Source organism: Meleagris gallopavo, chromosome Z (assembly GCF_905368555.1).
Source record: "Meleagris gallopavo chromosome Z, MGAL_WU_HG_1.1, whole genome shotgun sequence".
Lineage (NCBI taxonomy): Eukaryota > Metazoa > Chordata > Aves > Galliformes > Phasianidae > Meleagris > Meleagris gallopavo.
Genome location: NC_139435.1, coordinates 29,637,993 through 29,662,379, shown reverse-complemented (window position 1 = coordinate 29,662,379; position 24,387 = coordinate 29,637,993). Strand labels below are relative to the sequence as shown.

Here is a 24,387-nt window from a genome sequence, read left to right as displayed (position 1 = left end):
TGCACAGAAAAAAAAGTGACTTTTTCAATCAATATTTCTGTTAACAATGCAGGATTGCATTTGAGTTTTGCCTATCTACAATAAAAGTATTTGTAGATTTTTAATCTAATAATAGAAGGGCTTCAAATATGTCCTTATTCTTTGATGGAAATGTAAGTTTTATGTTCATATCCCCACTTTCAACTTTACATTACTTTGGAATGATTGACATCTACTCTTCACAGATCTTTATTCTGTGAATGAATGAACTCATTTTTATTTGTAATATCATTCATAGATTTTTCACTGGTTAAGTATTATGATACACCTTTTAACAGTCATGATAAGAAGACGTAAATTATTAAGTATATAGGTGAATTTCACCTATATACTGGTGTAATTATGTATTGCAGCATATTACAAACAGTATTTGGGATTTCAGTTTTAAAATCATAGAATCAAAAAGGTTGGAAAAGACCTCTAGGAACATCTAGTGCAACTGACTACTTACCACCAATATTTCCTCACTAAGCCATGTCCATTCATAGAATCTATCAGGTCAGAAAAGACTTTAAAGATCATCAACCATGACCTAACCATACCACCCTAACAACCCACTGCTAAATCATGTCCCTGAACACCACATTCAAGGGATTTTTAAACATATCCAGGGATACCGATTCAACCACCTCCCTGGGAAACCTATTTCAATGCTGAACAACCCTTTCTGTAAAGAAGTTTTTCCTGATATCCAACCTAAGTCTCTGCTGGCACAACTTGAGGTCATTTCCCCTTGTCCTGTCATGACAGAGAAGAGACCAAACCCACTCTCACTGCAGTCACCTTTCAGGTTTTTGAAGAGAGCAATAAGGTCTTCCCTTAGCATCCTCTTTTCCAGACTAAACAGCCCTAGTTCCTTCTAAGCATTACTTGAACACAAATAGTGTTAATAGTATATTGAGATTATTGATACATTTTTTTCTAGAATATCTGACTTGAGCTGAAAATTCACCATTACACAGTGTATGTAAACAAAAGTAAAGTAGTTTGCTGATCAGATTTGCTTTGGTTTACTTTGATTTATGATTGCAGTCTCAGTGTCACTTTTAATTTTTTTGTTCTGTTCTTGTCAAAATATGACATTCTACTTGAAAGACAAAAATTTTTCTAATCTAATTTTTTGTTTTGTTTTGTTTTTCAGTACTTTTGAGCAAGGCTTTCTAGTTCATGAAGGATTTTTCAATGAGTTTGTTTGGATTTATTTTATTTTATTTTATTTTATTTTATTTTATTTTATTTTATTGATGCAAAAGCATTTTTTATCAATACGAACAGGAGGAAGAAACAATAGAGCACAGCCCTGCTGAAAAGAACTTGGGAAAAATGATAGATGGCTAGTCTGGGTATGAGCCAGCAATGTGCCCTCACAGTTCAGAAAACCAAACATATCCTGAGCTGCATCTAAAGAAGCATGGTCAGCAGGTCAAGGGAGGTGATCTTGTTTTTCTGCTCTGTACTGTGAGGCCTTACCTGGTGTACAGTGTCCAGATGTAGAATCCTCAGTACAGGAGAGACATAGACCTTTTGGAGCACATCCAAAAGAGGGCCACAGAAATGATGCAAGGGGTGGAAAGCCTCTCCTATGAGAACAGGCTAAAAGGGCTGTGACTGTTCAGTCTGGAAAAGGCTCTGGGGAGACTTGATGGAGGCCTTTCAGAATCTTGAAGGGGTATTTAAAAAGGGTCTATTTTGCTAGGGAAAGAGACCAAACTAAAAGAGAGGAGATGTAGACTGAATATAAGGAAAAACCTTTTTATGATGAGTGTGGTAAGGCACTGGAAAATGTTGCCCAGAAAAGTATTGGATGCCCCATCTTTGGAGACATTTAAGGTCAGAGGTCAGGCTGGACCAGTCTCTGACCAACATGATCAATCTATAGATGCCCCTGTTCATTGCAGGTGAGTTGGACTAGGTGATTTTTAAGGCTTCGTTCCAACTCAATTGATTCTATGGTTCACAATGTTTCAGTATAGTTTAGTGGATGACCTGGAGCTGAGCTCTGAGGAGGACTTTTGAGTCCTGGTGGATAACAGGTTAGTTATGAACCAGCAGTGTGCCTTTGTGGCCAAGAAGATCAATGATATTTTGGGGTGTCTTAAAAAGATCATGCCCAGCAGGTCAAAGAAGGTGATCCTCCACCTCTATTATGCCCTGGTGAGGTCACATTTAGAATACTGCATCCAGTTCTGGGCTTTCCAGTTCAAAAGACAGGGAGGAGTCCAGCAGGTGGCCACAAAGATGATAAAGGGCCTGGAGCATCTCCTCTTTGGGAAAAGGCTGAGTAACCTGAGTCTGTTCAGCCTTGAAAAAAGGAGGGCTGGGAGGGATCTGATAAATATTTATGATTATCTAAAGGAGAGGTGGGAGGCAAATGGATGAGGCCAGGATCTTCTCTATAGTGGGTAGCAATATGACAGAAAGTAATGGCATAAAACTTATATTTAGAAAGTTTCATACTAATATGAAGAAGAACTTATTTACAGTTGGAGCACTGGAACAGGTTGCCCAGAGAGGCTGTGGAGTCTCCTTCTATGTAGTTTTTTAAGATCTGTCCAGAAACCTACTTGTGTGACCTATTGTAGGTTTAGTCAGGCGGTTGAACTCAGTGATCTCTTAAGGTCCCTTTCAACCCTTGCAATTCTGTGATTCTGTGAATTGAAGCAGTTTACATAGCAATCCCTAAAACAGTCTTTTTCAAAATTTTTCATTCATTCTATTTATGCTTTCTTATTACAATTAAAAAAAAAAAAAGTTGGTAATCTTTTGTTGCTCTTAATAAATATGAAAAGAATTCAGAAAAAAATCAGATGTAATATGTGAACATCTGGATTGGTAAGAAAAAAATTTGAATTGTTCAACTTAACTGGTACTGTTTCTAAAAGCATCATCTACATCACAGAAGGGAGAGATACTACTAGTTTTTTTAAGCTATCTACAAGACTAACATTTATTGCTTTGTTTTTATCATTGTTTTTAATAAGAGATAAATCACAGAATAAAAATTAAAAAAAAAAAACTTATTAAAAAATGATCCTGCTTTTCCTAATACAGTTTAATTTTACATGCTTCCAAGAGCTGAAATGGACCTAGCCTAAAAGTTGTGGAAGCTTATTTGACAAATTTTATTGCTGCACAATTGCAAACATAATTCATCTGTAGTGTTTCAAGAAGAGCTTGCTTTTCTTCTTAGTCCTGTGCTTCTTGTGCCTTGATATGTTTAATACTTCATTGTTAATATCATTTATTATGTTTCATTACAATTTGCAATTCATCAGTTTTTTTCGATCAGTTTTGTTACTTTTATTTCAGTACTGTTTTGTTTGTTTTAAGAAATCTCACCTAGTTTACAGCTCTCACATTCTACTGTGATAAAACTATTTCAGAGTCATGATTCCAACTAAACAGACTGTTTCATTCCCCCAGTGAGCTAAACATTTTATATCAAAACTATTTTGTATTATCAAAATATTTTACAGTTGTAACAACATATATTCAAAATAATAGAACAAAGGGTGATGTGGGTCACAAATAAAATTAGAGTCTTTTATACAATCAGATTGTAGAATTTGTTTGGATCATCTGGCATTTTTTCATCTGTGGCAGATCTTGTTAGTGGTTCCATTCAACTGCTTCTGTAACAACTGAAAAAATAAAACTCAGAAAGGTACAAAATGCGGAAGAATATTTTAGGAAAATTTGTTTGAAGAAGTTATTTTAAGTTTTTAAAATAGGAGGTGTTTCTATTAGTGATTTTTTTTTTTTCTTTTTTTTTTTCTTCATAACATAGTTTCAGCATCTGCAATGACAGGACAGTCTGCTCAGAGCCTCAAAAGACCTGTACCTGAATGCAGGCAGTGATTCAGGGTTTATAGAGAAAAGTCTTAGGACTTCAGATAGGTAAAACTTTCTGGGCCTGTGTGATTCTCAGTTTTAAATGTTCAACTCAATACTTCATGTTAGAACGTTAAAACGTAGAAGTAACCTGAATTTATTTTTGGTGGATAAACCTTGTTCAAATATATGTGATTTTTTTCCTGTTTTGTTTTTGAGTATGTTTGCAACACTGGCAAAATATCTGCACTTCCTTGAGCTATCACTAACAAAAAAAGGGGAAAGAAAAAAAAAAAAAGAAAGAAGAAGAAGAAGAAATAGTACCTAAGCAAGGAAAAAAATGCCAGAATTTGGCAATACCTTAAGCACTGAATGGATTATCATAGTATAATAATAGGATATCTAGATTACAGGCAAACATACCTCCTCTAAACCATGCAGACTGCTAATATAGCTTTTAATCTTCTTTTGTATTAATTGTACTTTAAAAATAAATGTAATAGTACGTTGATGCACTATTTTTCTTTTTCATCCTTTTTTTTCTATTATTCACACATATTTAGACTGTGTATTTTGCAATATCTCTTTGCAAGATTTTAAAATTTATGCATTAATCCTCATTAATGTAAAGTTGGAGACTAATTTACTGTAGGAAAATAATTTTTTTGTTGTTCTTATTAATCTAACGGATAACCTCAAGCCATATGAATTGAATAATTATGATTATAGTATTGATAAATTTAACAAATCTTAATAATTACAAAGAATTACATCCAGTTCCATGAAATGAATTTTAATTCAATGATGAATCATTTATATTTGATGCTTATAAAGGAGTTGTGCTGTACAAATCTTCCTCTGCTTATAAAGAAGAAACTGAATTGTCGTATACCCAGATTTATAAACATCCACCCCCATTCAATACTTTCACTCCAATACACGTTCATCAGTTTTCAGAAAGCACTGATTCTTGCTATACATGAGATGTGTAAGTGTGTTTGTGTGTACCTGAAATGAATACGCATTAAAGTTTAGGTTACTTTTCTGATGTACAAAATGATTCACCCAAAGCCATTTAATGTTTTAAACATATTGATTTTCCTATATTTGCATGTTAATTAGTATTGAAATATCACCTTCCTATTTTTTATCATATATCTAATATCCAGCCATTTATTGCCAGTGTTGATAGAAGGTTTTTGTATTGTATTTTTCAGATCTCAGGATAGAGAAATTCTGAACGAATTCCAAACCTCTGAGGGTGAGTGACTATTTTTGCTATTTCTTTTCCATGATTTTGAATGTTTATAGTAAGAATTACATTACAACATATTACTGTGATTCCTGAATCACAAAAATTCTATAGAGAGGTAACTAGTCTGGTAATATTAGTTATTAAGTCTTAGTTGCTTTTTGTTCGTTCATTTGCTTGCTTGTTTGTTTTTTCTCTTCCAAGAGAATGTGAAGAAGTTCTTTCTGTACCTACATATACCTACAATCATTTATTGTTTGTTTGTTTGTTTGTTTTGTTTTGTTTTTTGCTTGTTTGTTTATCTTCTAGCATAGTTTAGCTGAAGCTGCTGTCATAAAGCTGAATTTCTTCAGTGCTATACTTTGGAAACCTAACAATGTTGTATTTTGGGACTACCAATAATATAGTCTGGAGCAGACTATAATTTCAAAAGGAAAGAGATAACATCAATGAAAAAGTTGAGCGACTGTTAAAATGATAGTTTCTTCAAACATAAATGACAATTTTGTATGTTGAATCTCTTGTAAGAAACTATTACTTCAGAATTAATAAGGGACAGGAAAAGTAGGAATTAAAACTTTTTGTCATATGAAGGACTTAATCAAAATATTTTCCACTTGACAGACTTTTGAGAAAATCCATGTCTAATATGATGTCATTTGAATGAAGTATGTTGAAATTTAATATGTTGTTAAAAACAATTTAAATGTAATATAATAAAACTACTAAGATAAACAAACTTAACCACAGTACCAATATTCTCCTGTGCTTTAAGCTTCTTTTATAGTATTAGGTAGAAAAAAGTCACATGATTTTTCTATAACAGGAGACGATATGATTAGTGTACAATCAAAATCAAACTCATGAGGAAACTTTATTTGCATAACACATATAGCTGTCATGCTCAGCATATATATGGGCAACAAACAATGCTCCTAGATAATGGAAACCTAAACCCACGAGAACAGTCTGACAGTTTTATTTTGTGATTCCACTGTTCATGTTAAAATAGTAGTTTAAAAACAAACAAACAAACAAAAAAAAAAACAGCAGAAATATACGACACTTTCTAAAAATGGGTTGAAACCTTTAAGCTTTAAACTGTATTTATATTTCAGAAGCCTAAACTCCAGAACTTTGTAGTATCAATTTTGAACACTCAAAGAGAATACTTTTCCATATTATTTGGGTATTTTGTCACTTTATTTCTAACCCCTTTCTTTCACTTTTCTGTGAAACTCTTCCTTGCATTTAAACTCAAATTCACTGAGGAGTGGAGTACTACTGTCTCACATGCTCCACACTGCACTTGTAGGATCTTCTCTGAAGGCTCCTGTACACCTGCATGTGATTTTTGAGTTGTCAATTGTAAGTCTATAATCTAGTTTAAATTCCAGATCACTCATATTTACTGTTTTGAGTGTGTACAGAAACACATAGCTTATTCAAATTCTTGTAAAGATGCTCTGAACTTGGAAGTTATTGTAGTAGTAAGAAGCCTAATATTTTCAAAATTCTTACCTACGAAGATGTGAATGTCTGCTCTTTTTAAGTTTATAAATATCTAATGGTTGAGGAAACACTAAGAGTGTTTACAGTAATGCACTGAAGTCAATAGAGAATTCTTATGGCAATAATGTGCAACTTGATATAGAATTTGTGTTGATTAATTTCTGCCTTATGATGCTATTAAAATAAATGGAAGCATGTATCTACGTGTATCATATACAATAAAGCTTTATTTTTGAAGAAAAACATATACAAAACAATAGTAGATTGTAATTTGGGAAGTCAGGATTCCAAAGACAGCTTAAAGAACGTTTTGTGTTTATGAATATAGGAGACAACCAGGATAACCACATTGGTTAACTGATAATTATCATAAATAAAAATTATGCAAATAATTTTGGTTTAAAAAAAGACAACACATTAGCAATGACAGAAATGAACTTTTTAATGGGAAAATCCAGTAGAAAAGAAGCTCTATATTCCATTTGTATTTGATCACTTAATTTTACCTTATGTGGAACAATGAAAATCTGGTAGGAGTTTGCTGTAGAAAACTATTCATTTCCAATACCATAAACTTTCCTAGTTGTTCAAAGTACAAAGAAAAATAGTATAATTCTTGTTCAAATGATGTAAACTAGATGTGGGATTGATTCTTTGTGATGCTACTCATAAACTGCAGGTTTTTTTCTAGTTTTCTAGTCTTTTGTGTTTTTTTTTTTGTTTGTTTGTTTGTTTGTTTGTTTTACATAAATGTGATGTAGATAATTGAAATAGAATTTTCAATGATACAGGCAGTTAGTGAAGTGTTGAAAATGTTTGTGAGTTCTGGATCACATTCAAGTTCAATATTGTATTTTTTTTTCAGATACAATTTTATAAAGACTTGTAGCATCCCTGGTTTATAATAAATACTTAAAAAAACAATGATCATGGATAAATCTAAGTAATATTGGCACCCTTATGACAAGAATAGATATTTTGTGCATCTTACTATGTTTAAAAAACACTAAAAATGTATATTTATTAAAAAATAACTTAATAGATTATTGCTTTCAACTTTTCTTAAGAATGATTTGATCAGTTTTTATCACGAAAAAGCTTAAAAATATATATAGAAGAAATGAAGGACAATGATTTTGTTATTGGAAGAATAATACTTAGAACTTGCTTCAGCTTATGTCAAAGACATGTCCATACCATCTTCTGCTGCCAAATATTCGTTTCTGAAAAAGAAAAATAATTAAAATAAGAAAGTCTTTATTATTACTTTCCCATTTCATCGTAATTTTCTTTCCAGTCCTCTCTTTCTAATTCAGATTTTGATTTATTTTTAACTCCCTTCAGATTTATATTTTCCATATATTGTCTCTATGTTCAAGACTTTAACCAAATTCCTCAAAAAATGCCCATCAAACAGGCAATACATGTTTATTATCATATAATAATTGTACGATAATTGTTAAATATTTAATGGAGGAAACTGAAAAGTCTGTTTTCTGTGCGCTGTTTGGATGATCTCAGAAGAGTCAAAGGCAATGTATGACCACAGCAGTTTTGAAAGATCTGTTTTCACTCTTGGGATGCTAAGAAACTAAAAATATTTTGATAGCTGTTCAGATTTGTCTTTGTTACATTTTCAATAGTTTTATGTCAGTGAAAGTAGTGTCAAGAAAGGAATTTAGTATGATATGTGGACCTCAATTTTATTGTATGCTCAGCTTGTAATTTGTAAGGACTGGCAGTTAAAAAGGTGACTTTTGTGGAAGAAAATAGTCTGATCTACAAAAATAGATAAAACGGACAAGCAAGCAACCACACAATATATTTTTTCCATGAATAAAATATTCTCACATTTGTATACATATTAAATTAAAAGAGAAAGACTTTTATACTGAAAACTGCCTACGTTTTTTAGTGTACGTATTCCAAAAATATTGATTAAAAATTCTACAATGGCAGTCTGTGGAAAATCATCATCAGAAAAATTTTATACAGTCTTGATTTGCACCTCTAAGAATGCCATTTTATCCCTTGGGAATATGATTATTTCCAAAAAGAAGACAAGCTTTGAATAAAAGACAGATTTTTCAGGTGAATGTTACATTGAGAGTAAGTTTCTTTTTATTTTAAGCTACAGATGCGTATTAGGATCCTTAGACTGACTATGATATATAAAAGGCTTTTTGGATAGTATTCAACCAGCAATAATTGCAACATGAAACTTACCTACAGATTTTGTGGGGGGAAAGAGACAAGACTATCTTGCACTGTAGTAAATACCAGAAGACAAGGATTTATTAAAACTAAATGAAGTCAATCAAGAAAGAAATTATGATGTAATTCTACTATATTAGCATTATTTTTTTAAATAAATTTATCCAGTAGCATTATTTAAATAATGGATGTCCAGTCTTTTGGCTTGCCAGGACCACATAAAGTGAAGAGAAATTGTCTTGGGCCACATATAAAATATATAATATAGTTAATGCATACAAATAACTATACTTATAAACATATATATATATATCTATATCTATATATAAAACATAACAATGGAGAGCAACAAAAACATAATCTAGTGGGATATTTCACCTTGTTTTTGCATCAGTCTGGTTGACAGAAGTGGTTGCAATTGTTCATGAGTTCCCAAACTGTCCCTCAGCAATTTTTGAAGAAGTTATACTCTTCTTGCATTTCAGCCTTGTGAATTGCTATTTCCAACTATAATCTGTATTTAAAAGTCTATACACGCTGCCAAAAAGTGGTGATGTGAATAAGTTGTGATTGTAAAGGATTTTTTTCTCTAGCAGATCATGTATAAAATAGGTCTTACAAAAATCTAATAAGGGTACATGAGGAAAAAAAAAGATTTGAATATCTGATTGCAATTTTATACATTTCATTTGATAATCTGTAGTCAGTATGTTTATGTCAAGTCACAAATATACAAAAAAAACCTGACGATTTTTTCAGAAATCTTGAAACCTAAGGTTCCTTTATCAAAACAGATAGCAAGACTGTTTTCACTGTTCGCAATACAGTTTTTTGGCTAATATATCAAAATACATGCACTTATTCACCATAATTTTAGCTTGTCATAATTTAAGTTGTTTTGGAAGCTGTTAGTAGTTTGAAATAGCACAGAGGGGTTGATTTTGATCTTGAAGACACATGATAATTCATTTAAATGAGTGATCAAATGTACCAAAAGATGCTAAATGTGAGACATTTTTGATCTGGCACAAATTTTCCTTTTAATTCCATGAACTACTTAATTTCAGAAATCATAAAATATTTTTAGTATTTTATGCTAGCTTAGCCACCTTACTTCAAAAAAGTAAATGGCATCACCATTATCCATACTTATAAGGGACTGCTGAAATTGGCAAGGATTCAGTCCTTTGGACTTTATGAAATTCACAGATTTGATTGTACTTTGCATTATTACTTTTTAAAAACTTCTGCATGTAAATTTTCCTGATGTGTGATTGTCATTGAGTTACCTCTAAATCTGTGTCCACAGCATGGGGACAGTAGGCTCATAGGCCCACTGGCCCAGAAAAGAAAGACAGAGAGAGAAAAAAAAATGTCAATGGGCTGGTCCCATTACTAATGAGGCAGGGGACTTGCAAACCCACATCCTGGAAAAGGGAAAAAAAAGGGGAAGGGTAGGGAGATAGTAGATGGGTCTAAAAACAGAATAGAAGCAATGATCTGAGAAGGAATATTATTTTACTAGATATGATATCAGAGTGCAACATAACACAATACAACATAATACAATTGGAATTGAGGCCAACAAATCAAACAAAATGACGAAGTGTCCAAACCAAAGGCCTACTCTAAAGCTGCAGGCAAAAAACAAGACGGGGACCATGTGCTCCTTGACAGTGAACAAAGAGAGAAGTTCCCGACCTGCCAGAAGCTCCATCTCTCTTCCCCTGGGTGCGAAGTCCTTTGGAGAATGCAGCCCCCCCCAATCCTCCTCTAAGAACCAGGCACCCAGAAACAGTGGTCCAGTGAACCAGAACATTAACTCTTTAACTCCCAGTGCTTTACATGATGTTATGATGTAGAATACAACAACAAAAAAGTCGCAAAACCATGACAGTGATATAGTGATATTTCATGAAAATTGAGGTTCTGGCATCAATTACATCATCTTCTGTTAATTTTCACTCAGACAGTAGTGACACACTGGAACAGGTTGCCAAGAGAGGTTGTGGACACCTCATTCCTGGAGGCATTCAAGGCCAGGCTGGATGTGGCTCTGGACAGCCTGGTCTAGTGATTGGCAACCCTGTCCACAGCAGGGGGGTTGAAGCTAGATGATCTTTGAGATCCTTTTCAATACAGACCATTCTATGATTCTATGAATTTTGTAAATACGTCTTTTTTTTTTTTTATCAACCAACACCAGAGCAACATTGGTAGCTGTGCCAGATGTGTTGAGAGAGATTAAAGAAAATTGCTTGAATGTAGTTTTTTATGCTTCATACAAGTCAAGAGATGTAATTGTGTCTTTTAATGGCAACAAAAAAGCCACTTCTTCAATAACACTATATTCATTATAATTTTATGTTCACTAAAATTGACAAGTTGAGCCATACGTTTAGCATCAGTACTTTCTTCTACCACCAAATCATAAAATTCAAAATTAACAACTTTGCTCTCCAGATTTCTACAGACAGATTTTCCTGTTTGTTCTGTTTGCCTGGCTAAACTCTGTCTCAACAGACTAATCTTAGAAAAGTCATTTTTTTATCATTACAAATTATACTTGCTGTATTTTCCATATGTTACTTGATAATATACTCACCATAGTAAATCTTTTTTTTTTTTTTTTCCTCGCAATCAGGTTTACTACCAGAAAACTATCTTTTAAAATAAAGTCCACTTGATCTGTGGCTTAAAAAAAAAAAAAAAAAATTACATGTATGACAGATTTTTTTCATTTTTGCTATTTGTCTTTACAAAACATTCCCTGTTACACATTTAATTTGGCAGCATGTTTTTGCATGCAATGTCTTTTCAAACTGTAATATTTGAAAACTGGCTCAATTTCTTTAAAAAAGAAAAGAAAAAAAGAAAAGAAAAGAAAAGAAAAGAAAAGAAAAGAAAAGAAAAGAAAAGAAAAGAAAAGAAAAGAAAAGAAAAGAAAAGAAAAGAAAAGAAAAGAAAAGAAAAGAAAAGAAAAGAAAAGAAAAGAAAAAAAAGAAAAGAAGAAAATGAAGCATAAAAAAGTTAAGCAGATGCCATATTATTTGTCTTGACCTTCACTGAACACTCTCCCTTCATCCATGGCTTTTCATTTAGAGGATCTGTTTTCTTTTGAGATGACATTAGGTAGGTTGAAATATTATTATTGGTAATCACTTTATTTTACTTGCAAAATTTTGTCAAAGATTTAATGATTTAAAATTCACATGGAAAATACACTGATATGTAATCTGTTAATAGTTTATTAGACAAATAATTCAAATAATATTATCCAGACTTTTCATCTTCATACAACTTTTGCTCTTGCAACAAGTGCTGAGCTGTGAACAATCCAGGTTAAATTTGATGAAATAGTAGAACAAAAACATTTTTTTTTATATTTTAATTTTTTTTACAGTTATAATTGACTTCCTGAAGTTCTTTTAGGAAGTATATGAAAATATGTCATCAACATGAAATTTCTCTTAATAATTCATAGAATTCTCTCTGAAACAATAGCAAGATAAAAATTCTATTGTCCTTCATGAAAATGCTCTTTTATATTCTTCTGTGTGTATCCTCTGGTAGAAGTTTGTTTTTGTTTTTTTTGTTCTGATTTTATGTGGATTTGTTTGTTTGTTGGTTTGTTTTCCTGAAGTTTCATGCTCTGTAAAAACTGCATAGAAATATAACAGAAAAAATTAATGAGGGAAGAGCAAGATTTTTTTCTAATCCCTCCAGAATTCTGGATACACAGTATACACAATTTTCTTCATAAACAGAGATGGGGAAAAAGATGCAGACCTTCCCTTTCAAAGAGCTCTAGTCAGCGTATTTACATATATTTTTGGGCAAAAAGACCAGTCATTTGATCTGATGTGAATATTTTAGAATTTTTTAGAGTTTGTATTTAAGAGAGAATCACTCATACACCGTTTAAATAAACATATAGCTAAGTTCACAACAAGTATTTAATAAATAGCAATAATAGTAACAGTAATAGAAACATTTCAATTAGAAATAATTAGTAGTTTTAATAAACACAATAGAAAGCATAAAGTAACAATGTAAACTCAGAGATACTCTCTCATGTCATTCAGCAAGAATTTTCTACTGGTGATTTTCTGTAAAGATTTATGCAGTTTTTTTCTTCTAAAAAAGCCTCCTGTTTCTGTTAACCAGACTGTCACTTCCACTCAGTTCATTTTGTTACACTGAAGTAGAAAGATGAAAAGGAAAATGGGCTAATCTGAAATAATATGAGTTTTTTACAGTTCAGACTTTATCTTATAATCTGAGTAATTTACTAAATAGACTGAATAACATTTCTCATGTTTTGTTATGTATCAAATTCAAATTCTTATACAGAATTCTAGAGTAATGTTGCAGCTCTGAATCAAATTAATTTAGAATCTGAATCAAATTAATTAGTTGCATCAAGAGAAGTGTGACCTCTACTTTGCTCTTTTGAGACCTCAACTGGAGTACTGCATCTGGAGCACTGTTCTGAAACTCCCAACACAAGAAGGACATGAAGGTCCAGAAAAGGTCCACTAAGATGATCAGAGGGCTGGATGGAGAACCTCCCTTAGAAGGACAGTCTGAAAGATCTGGGGCTTTCAGTTTGGAGAAGAGAAAGCTCCCAGGAGACTTTAAAGCAGCCTTCTGGTGACTGAAGGGGTCCTATAGGAAAGCTGGGGAGGGACTTTTTATAAGGGCAACTAGTGACAGAAATGGTTTTAAACTAGACAAAGGTAGATTTAGACTAGATATTAGGAAGAAATTACTGTGAGCATGGTGAGTCATTGGAACAGGTTGCCCAGTGAAGTTGTGGTTAGGGTAGTATGGTTAGGTTGTGGTTGTACTCAATGATCTTTAAGGTCTTTTCCAAGACCAGGCTGGACAGGACTTTGAGCAGCATGATCTAGTGGAGGGCGTCCCTGATTACAGTGGGGGCGTTGGAAGAAGATGATCTTAAAGGTCCCTTTCAACACAAACCAATATGTAATTCTATGATTCTGTGACATTTTAAATCTCATTTCAAAATTAAAATGAACTGATAGGGAAGAAGAAGAAACATTACTTGCTAGAACAGATAGTTCTGGGTATATGTAAAATAGAAATTCTATTATTTCTGTAGTCTTAGCTATTTTTTCAAGTACAACTTCTTTCCTCCACCTCTTTCTAACTGTCATATTTGCGCATTGATAAATTACAGAGGGCTTTGCTTACAAAACGTTTGAATGCATATTGCAAAGGAGTATGCATCTTCTATGATATAAATATCTTATTCTCTTTGTTTTTCCCTCCTACCATATTGAGACTAAGTTCTTTTTGTACTGTGATTTATCCTTTGACTATTGATAACTCTATCAGTCCTTATCAGTGTGTATCTGATCAGAAATGTGTTATTTGTTTGGTGTGCTTGGAGATCAAGTTTAGGCTTTCGTTGAATCATTCAGCTGATAATGAAGAAATGGGGGGAAAGAGAAGTAACTGGCATTGAGAAAAAAGCTTCAAAGCCTACTTAAGTCTGCAAATGCTTTCAACAGAATGTAGATAACTCTTATAGCAACAAAGTAGATAAGATTTCGCCGTGTAACTGAACAGAAATCAACATCCAACATGTCATTGTTACATGACAAATGATTAATAAACTGCTACTCTCATCAGTAGATACCAATCTTCAGTGGCTGTTATTTCTGAATTTCAGAGTAGAATTTTATTCTCAAGTATTCTTACACTGTAAACCATTTTTTTCCTTTCAATATAAATCATCCTCTTCACAGAGAATATATGTAGCTATATTGGCTAGATATAAAAATATATGCTACATATTTTATGTTCTTCTGTTTATTAAACTAACAGCAGAACACCAGCAAAAGAAAAAAACAAAAACAAAAACAAAAAACAAAAAACAAAAACAAACAAAAGAACACCTTACAAATAAATTATAATCAAAGTGTAGCACAGAAATTGAGATCTAGAATGGAAATTTCTGAAGGTTCATGGAAAAATTCGAGTGAATACTGGATACCACCTTTCTCTAAAAAGTAACACAGAGACATATTCTGGATCAGAAATGTTTTGTTTCATAGTGTAACTTATTCTTCTTGCTTACAAAACACATGAAACACATTTTCAGATAATTTCCACTAACGCCAAAAAAGCATAAGATCCTAACATTTTTATTTTTATTAATTTTATTCCACAATAATATTCCCCTTATTCCACAATACTACATCATGTTTAACAAAAAAAAACAATAATTAACAAGCTTTAAACACAGGCACACACAAACCTATGTATATATACACACGGAATTACAGACTGCACTTCCCCAACATCAAATTCTCTTGTGGTACATATTGAACATCGCCATTTTTCTGCATCACCCACCAAGTGGACCCAGGTCCCTGAGCAAAAACAGTTCCAAGAAGAGGTTTGCCCTTCCCAGAAGCTGGAAAGACCCAAACTGCTTTTTCCAGCATGTTCTTTGCACATACTACAGGCACTTTATCTCCCTTGACAGTATGTAGGGTGGTGGCAGGACCATTGTAATTCATAGATCCTTGAGTGTTGACCAACCGGGTGGCTTCTGCCAAATGCTTTTCCCAATGCTTAAATATTCTGTCACCCATTTCTTTCAACATAGTTTTTAACAACCCATTGTGTCATTCAATTTTATCAGAGGCTGCTGCATGGTAGGGAATATGATAAATCCACTCAGTGGATCTTTGGCCTAAGTATTTACAAGAGAATTTTTGAAATGAGTCCAATTAGCTGACTCATTTCTTTCTGGAGTGCCATGTCACCACAGGACTTGTTTCTCGAGACCTAATCTGGTATTTCGGGTGGTAGCATGGTGTACTGCATATGTTTCAAGCCACCCATGATGGTGGTTGCCTCCATCATGGTAAGCACATAATGCTTACCACTGCTAGTTTGTGGCAAGGTGATATGATCAACCTACCATACCTCCCCATATTTATGCTTTTGCCATCACCCTTCCCCCCAAAGAGGTTTCATCCTTTTGGCTTGTTTAATTGTAGCACTTGTGTCACAGTCATGAATAACTTGTGCAATAGCATTCATAGTTAAGTCCACCCCTCGGTCTCTAGCCCACTTATATGTTGCATATCTTCCTTGATGGCCTGAAGTTTCATGGGTCCACCAAGCTAGAAGTAATTCACTCTTGTGTTACCACTCCAATTCTATTTGAGCCACCTCAATTTTGGCAGCTTGATCTATCTGATTGCTATTTTGTTGTTCTTCAGTAGCCCAACTCTTGGGCACATGAGCATCTACATTACGCACCTTTACAACCAAATTCTTTATTCGGGCAGCAATGTCTTTCCACAGTTCAGCAGCCCAAATAGGTTTACCCCTTCTTTGCCAGTATTTTTTTCCCACTGCTGTAATCACCCCCATAAGGCATTTGCCACCATCCATTAATCAGTCTAAGGATAAAGCATTGGCCCCCTCTTCCATTCAGCGACATCTAAGGCCAATTGGACAGCCTTTAGCTCTGCAAATTGGCTTGATTCTCCTTTCCCTTCAGTGGTCTCTGCAACTTGTCATGTGGGGCTCAAAACAGCACCTTCCATCTGTGATGATTCCCTACAATACAACACAGTCCATCTGTGAACAAGGCATATGTCTTTTCATTTTCTGGTAGTTCATTGTATAGTGGGACTTCTTTAGCTCACAATATCTATTCTGCTGGTGATGTTACAAACTTTTTGTCTTCAGGCCAGTCTATGATCACCTCTGGGATTCTTGTATGATTGAGGTTCCCCATCCGAGTTCATTGTGTAATCAATGCAATCCACTTACTCCAATCGGCATGATGGATAGAGGGAATCTCCCTTGAACATCCAGTTCAGCCCTGGCAGTCAAGATGTTAGAAGGAGCTGTGCTTCAGTACCGATTATTTCAGAAACAGCCCAAATCCCCTCATACACGACTAAGATATCCTTTTCAGTTGGAATGTAGCACTCTTCAGACCCCCTGTACGCTCTACTCCAGAATTCCTGGGGTCGGCCTCAAGTCTCTCCTGAGGCTCTTTGCCACCAACTCCAAGTGGGACCTTTCTCTGCAGCAGCAGTATAGAGGATGTTCTTTACATCCTGTCCAGTCCATACTGGCACTAGGGCCATGACAAAGGATATCTCTTGCTTAATCTGCTCAAAAGCCTGCTGCTGCTCAGGATCCCACATGAAATTATACTTCTTCCATGTCACCTGATAAACGGGGCTTACAGTGAGGCTAGGTATTCCCCAAAAGCCCATTATGCCTAGAAAAGATTGCATCTCTTTCTTATTAGTGGGCAGAGAAATCACAGTGATTTTGTTGAGCACATCCTTTGGAATGTGATGATGTCCATCTTGCAACTTTATACCCAGGAACTGAATTTTCTGGGCAGGTCCTTTCACTTTACTTCGCTTAATAGCAAAACCAGCACGCAGAAGGATCTGAATTATTTGTTCTCTTTTCTGAAGAGCTTCCCTTGCTGTATTGGTCCACACAATAATGTCATCAATGTACTGTAAGTACATCAAGAGTACCACCCTGTTCCAGTGCAGTTTGGATCAACCCATGGCAAATTGCTGGAGCAAATGATTCCAGGTATACTGAACATGCCTCCAGGTGAAAGCAAACTGTGGCCTACGTTCTGTGGCCAAAGGAATGGAAAAGAAGACATTAGCAGTGTCAGTGGTGACATAACACTTGGCTGCTTTTGACTCCAGTTCATACTGGAGTTCTAACATGTACAGTACAGAAGCACTCAGTGGGGCTATGACTTCAGTCCATGGAAGTATGTCAGCCTCCATTCTCCACTGGCTTTACACATTGGCCATATGGGACTGTTAAAAGGTGAATGAGTTTAGCTTATCACTCTCTGACTCTCGAGTTGATGAATCAACTCATGAATGGGGAGCAAGGAATCCCTGTTGGTGCAGTACTGCTGTCTGTGCATCATTTTTGTAGCAATCGGTACCTGTTGCTCTTTTACTCGTAGCAAGCCTACAACATACAGATCTGACAGGCCAGGCAAAACAGACAGCTGCTTAACAACTTCTGTGTCTTCAGCAGCTATTCCAAAGGCTGATTGATGGCCCTTGGGATCTTTAAAATATCCCCTTCTGAGGTAATCAATACCAAGTTATACATAGAGCCCCTGGGCCAGTCACAATAGGGTGCTTTTGCCAGTCTTATGTGAGATTTATTTTGGCCTCCAACATAGTCAACTCTTGGGATCCCCTGTCACCCCATGAATATAAATTGATTTTGTCCCTTGGTGACTTGGGGGCACTAGAGTGCACTGTGCACCAGTGTCCACTAGTGCCTTATATTTCGGTGGTTCTGATGTGCCAGGCCATTGAATCCACACAGTCCAATACACTCTATTATCCCTTTCCATCCCCTGGCTGGGGGCAGGGCCCCTCTGTTTGTTACCTCTGTTGTTCTTATGGCTATTCTGTATCCTGCAGCAATTGGAGCAATCATCTTTTTGGAGAGTTCATCTTGATGGTTGATCTGCCTTGTAATTCTTTTACCCGTATTTGAACAGCAAGAGTGATTTTTTTTATGCTACTTCTTCATATCTTCTCCATGGTCACATAGGTAATGCCACAAGGCCATATGTGACATAGTCTTACTGTTATCACTTGCTGGAGCAGGAGGACATCTTCTTTTGATAGCTGAGACATTGGATGATGCAGGTTGGGAGGAAACCAGTTTGATCAGCTCCTCTAGTAGGCTGTTTTGGAAATTCTGGTCCCCACTGGATGTATCTGATACCACCATAGATCCATCAGCATAACACACGGTAGACAGTTTGTCTATTATATCTTCTTGATTGTTCTCCATTTTGTCCAGCTTTTCAGCTACTTTTGCAATGGCTGAAACACAAGCTTGTAGAGGGCTTAAATGTATCTCAAAGTTCATTAATCAGTTCCTCTTTAAGGACTCTTCTTTCCCCTCTGCCATACATTGCTGCAAATGTACTGGCATATCTTTCTGGTGCACTCTTTGTGAATATACACCACATATTTGTTGTACACCTGACTCTCTCAGGATCATGTTCTTGGTCTGGATCATCAGGAATGAAGGAGGGGTTATGTAACATTTCCTCCATGGTGTATTCTTTCAAATAATGGATACCTTTTTCCATGTCAGTTCATTTATTTTTCTCAGGCATCAGATCATCTTTCAAGGGGTATTTTTACTTTTACGGCTAACAGCATCTGCTTCCAGAGGGTGAAGGATCCATTCTGGATGTACTTGAGGTATTACTCTGTCAATGACTGAGCCCTAGCAATGTCACCCAGTTGGCAAGATTCTCTACTATCTAGTGACAGACTGTTGGCCGCATTGTCCCAACATCAAAGTAACCAAGTGACAGTAGGCCCATTTGGATGGCATGAAAAGTCTTTTCTCAGACCTCAATGAATTTCATTCATTTTCAGAGATCAATCAGTAATGGTAATGATATCATGCTCACCTCCTACTCTTTCAGAACTTCTTGTTACCCTCCTGGGCATTGGTGATCACGATCTTATTGGGGGTCTCAGCTCTCCCTCTGGATGCCATGGATCTCTGTTCTACTCTCCTGGATCTCTTTCCTCCTCTTCTCTTACAGTGTCTACTTCCTCTACTTTCTCCTCCTCCTCTTTCTTCTGTCCTAAGTGAGTCGAGATTCGCTTCATTTTCCTTCCTCTTATAGGGGCAACTGACATCAATTCTGGTGCCTCGTGTAGTTGATAAGGTTGGTCAGTTCTGATGCTCTCATTCTCCAGTCAGCTCGGAGTCTGTCTCATTCAATTACGAGGGTATTTAGTTCAGATTCAAGCATGACTCGATGGGCCTGAATGTTGTTTAGTTCAATCTAGAGACAAAATATTGTGAACTGGAAGCCGTCTCTCAGTTTAAAGCATGTCCCGTTAGAACTTGAGGATGTCCCTCTCAGACCAGAGGGTGTCCTATTCAGACTGGAAGGCATCTCACTCAGACCGGAGGTCTTTTCTCTCAGATTGGAGATGGGCACAAACTGGAGTGCAGGAAGTTCCATTTGGACACCAGGCAGCACTTTTGTTCTGTATGCACGACAAAATACTCAATCAGGTTGCTCAGAGAGTTTGGGGAGTTTCTGTCCTTGGAGGCTTTCTAAAGCTATCTGGACATGGTCCTCAGTAGCCTGCTGTAGCTTTCCCTCCCTGAGCAAGGGTTCTGGAATGTATTACTTCAAGAGGTCTCTTCCAACATCAACCATTCTCTTATTCTGTTTGTGTATAGTGGTTTTGCACTAGGGATTGCCTAGTCTTATTAAATTAGGATAATGAAATTCATAGCATGTAAAAAAAAAAAAAATACCATTTGCTTATGCTTTTAATATTTATTTTATTCAGGGTTATCTGGTGCTTAATTTTCTTCTTCTGAATAATGGCAACAGATACTCAAACGTATTCACATTCTAACACTTCAGATCTGTTCTAATGAAAGACAGGTTTTTATATTGTTTAGTTCTTAATTTCTTAATAACAATCTTACAAAGCATTTCTGAGCATTCTGTGAGAAAATACATACTTTAACCTGGTTGTACTTCACAGAACAGTTTCTACTGAATATATAGAATTTATCTATTATAGATATACATGTATTTTAGTTAGGCATACTGGATTTTTCAGAGAATTTTTTAAGGAGTTATTCATGTGCTAATTTGAACTGTGCACTGTAACCGTAATACTATTTTTCCTTTATTTTTTGAAATGAAAATGGACAATCCATCTGAATTAGCTCTTGAAATCTGATCAAATGTTCCAGATGTTCTAGTATGAACACTACAGTTTGTCTGTGATCCATGTCAAAAATGCAGCTGTCAACACTAAAGAACACCTGCCACCAGTTTGCTCTCAGCAAATTATTTTTCAGTTTTATTAAAAAGTGCAGTAAACTGCCAGAACAAAGCTTTTGTCTCATGTTAAACCTACATCACATTCCAAATTCACAATGGGTAAATAAATAAGTTTAAGGTAGTTTACATGGAAATAACGTTGAATATGCAAAGTTACATACAAAAATGTTTTGCTTCTAAATAATTTTGTGACTTCTGAATGTTTTTCCATGGAATAACACAAGCTATTAAGAACTTTGCAGTTCACTTATGGACTGTTGAGACTGTCTGTGTAGAGCATGTAATTGGGAAGGGAATATGAGTAATAACACCTTCAAATAATTAGATTTCCACTTTGCTACTAGAAAATCATGAGCCATTATAGTTTCATTTAGGATCGGTATTTGTATTGCATTTAGAATAAAGCTAGACTGACATTTTGAAGAGAAATGTATTTACATATGATAAAATGCATTCAACAAGTCTGTTTACTTTCCAGATATCCTTTCACTGGCTGTCTCACATATAAATCATGGCTTCTGGTGCAAGGCTTTCATTTAATCCCCTATAGACAATGTGGTCCATAAATCATATGACAACTTTTTGCTACGTGAGATTCTGAAATGAAGATGAGGTATAGCACATTTCATACAGGATCACAAGTTCTAAGACTGAACTATATTCTGCTAAATGAAAGATTATACCTATAACTGCTGTACCACCTTGTTGGAGGTTTATGGTTTTGAACTGCATTTATCACTTATATAAGGTTGCATAATCAGCCATATATCTATTGCTTTTATCATCTCATGTTTTTTCTGAGTTGTTTTTTTTTTTCTTCTCATTTTATATATATATATATATTTCCATATATATATATTCATATATATTCATATATATATATATTCATATATATTTGAGATCGTATTTCCGAAACACAACTTTGTAATAGAATGTTGGTGTTGGAGCACAAAAGCCCTCAGTTCTTTTCTATTTTTCATCCTCTATTTAAATGCCTATTATGTTACTCACTGGATTTTCCCCTTCTTGCTTTCAAGTGGCTTACCACAGAGATTTTTAATTATATAAATAAAATTGTCTCTATTTGTATGTGAATAGAAGTACACTCTGAAAGTGCACTAACTGGTAGAATTCCTTGAATTTTTGATTTGAAGAGAGCTTGCTAACTTTCCCCTTGAAACATCAACACAATGCTTTACATATTTTTTGATACTGAAGAGTTAAGAAGCAGAATTTCACCTTTTCCATTAATACAGTTTGGTGAGAAAATTTTAAGAGTAATAAATTTATATCTTAATAAAATTTTTCTATTTTCTATTCTAATTTTGGGTAATATGCAGCAAATAATAAGTAAGAAAAATAAGTAAATATGTAAATGCATAAACACTGCTTTACAGGACACTTTCACTTAAATTTGTCTTCAGCTGTTGTTATTTATCCTTAGTTACCTGCAAATAATCTTACAGACAGGAAGAGATTAGTAAAAAAAAGTGGGTAGAAATAAGGAAAAAAGAAATTCTTTGAACAAAAGCCTCATTATGTTTTCAAAAAATTTTAAGAATTTTTTTTTTTTTTTTTTTCCTTTTCTTTTAAATTCAGAACTTTAAAATCCTGGTGACATGATTTTTCTTTTCTTTTCTTTTTTTTTTTTTTCTTCTTTTCTAATTTTCTACTTGCCTTTCTTTTTTACTCTGTTTCCTTCCTTTGTTTTTATTTCTTCACTTGTCTCCTTTCTTTCTTCCTTTCTTCCTTCCTTTCTTCCTTCCTTTCTTCCTTTCTTCTCTCCTTTTCTCTCTCTTTTTTTTTTTTCTTTCTTTTAATGTCAGAAAATCAGGTACCTGCTTGTCTAAACAAAACAGTGTGTCAGCACTGTCCCTCCACATCCCCAACTGGAGGAGAATGCAACATGTGCATAGTACTTTCATCACTCTATAGCTATAGAAAATACACCACTCTATTTTAGTTTACCTCTAGATCAGGAGGCTGCCTGCACTCTGCACTGATAACAAAGCACTATCACTTTTCAAAGTGACAGGACATAGTGATGTATCAACAATAGAACTTAAATAAAAAGCCCCTTCTAATTGAATTGATAATCTGCTGAAGCTGTGTTCAAACCCAGCACTCTTGTTTTCAATTAAAACTTTCTTACAGCTGGAAAAAAAGTTTGGTATATGCTGATGCATTTTGGGATTGCAGTCAGGGAGTCGACAATTTATGAAAAAGTGTAGAAAGTTTTTCACACTACTAAATGTTGTTTGTTTGCCAGGGAAAAATTGTATGGGATATGTTTGCACATTCTGGAAATGGTTTGTAGCAGGCTGACTGGTTTGCTTTCAAAATGGAATTCCCTGAAGTAAGCTACACAGTTATTAATGTACTTACACTGGAAAACAAAACAAAACAAAACAAACAAACAAACAAACAAACAAAAACTTTTATTCTTTGTAATGCTCAGACTTATAATCATTAAGTGAAGTACTGAAAAAAGTTTAAGACTAATCTTAAAGCATTCAGTACTTTCAGCAGCAAGAAAAGTGCAATATGCTTTTAAGGACACACAGACAAACAATCAGTTTATGTTTTTAAATATTTCTTTCACTGCGGTTTGCTAAATTTCTACATGGTGTTAGGTTTTTTTTAGATCAATATATTTAAAAGAATAGTTTACTGTGTATCAGAGGATGAAAAAAATAGTATAGCAGTTTTGGAAAACATTCACAGTGGTATCCATATGAAACTGTTAAAATATTTAGAATGAACATTTTCCTTTTGGCAGACTGCAGTTTTCTGGCAATTTGCCTCTTGGATAGTTATTATGTACAAGTGATGAATTTATTTATTTATTTATTTATTTATTTATTTATTTATTTATTTGTCCTCCAAATACATTCTACTCTCTTGGTTTCTTTCAAGACACTCTTCTTCAGAAAGCTGCTTCACTGGAATGACTCTGTCAAAATATCATCCTCTATGAAATCGCATGACTCTGTCTGTCACTACTTGATTGATCAAGATTTGGACCAATGACAAATATAACATATGGCCTTTATCCAAACAAAATTATGTGGATAAATTTAGAATTAATGGATGCTAGAAGCAGATAATAATTTTTAATTTAAATGACTGTAATGGAATAAAAGTGAGAAGTTTATTATTATGCAATATTATTTAGTATCAATGCTTCCGAATAGACAAAACATTTTTTCAAAATATTTATTATTTAGAGGCAAATAAAGAGGAACTATTTATATGTGTAAATTTGTGCCTAACAGATTTTTACTTAATGTAAAATGTCTTCAGCTCAAGCATTAGCTGTGAAAATATGGCAACATAAAAACCACTGCTTTTATTTTCCCTGCGAAAATATTCTTACTTACATTTAATTTTAAAATATAAAATAATGCTGCAGTTAGTAATTTATGAATTATTTAGAACTATGTTGCTAATGTCTTATGCTAATCTCAGTATTAGACTTTTTGTGAAATTCTGTTTGGATATGTAAATTCATCAGTCTTAGTGACAAGAAAAAATAATGTTTAATTAATGAACTACTTTGCTCCAAATTTTTGGACGTAATTTGTACATAGAGAACTAAGTAGAGACTGTCACTTCCTTAATAATATTTTTATTTTGT

At 34.3% G+C, this 24,387-nt stretch overlaps 2 protein-coding genes across 10 annotated transcripts in view; one reads left to right on the top strand and one right to left on the bottom strand.

Moving 5' to 3' along the window:
* LOC146542187 (uncharacterized) overlaps positions 1 to 18,706 on the bottom strand; it is an 83,048-nt gene extending 64,342 nt beyond the window's left edge. The window contains 1 exon segment of the mRNA XM_085214065.1: positions 18,496 to 18,706. Within this exon segment, the coding sequence (XP_085070191.1) occupies positions 18,496 to 18,706 (211 nt within the window).
* PTPRD (protein tyrosine phosphatase receptor type D) overlaps positions 1 to 24,387 on the top strand; it is a 1,190,026-nt gene that overhangs the window by 491,193 nt on the left and 674,446 nt on the right. For all 9 annotated transcript variants that reach the window (XM_085214154.1, XM_085214153.1, XM_085214152.1 and 6 more), the window contains one exon: positions 5,088 to 5,131. The gene's annotated coding sequence lies outside the window, so the exon portion shown is untranslated. The remainder of the gene's footprint in view (positions 1 to 5,087; positions 5,132 to 24,387) is intronic.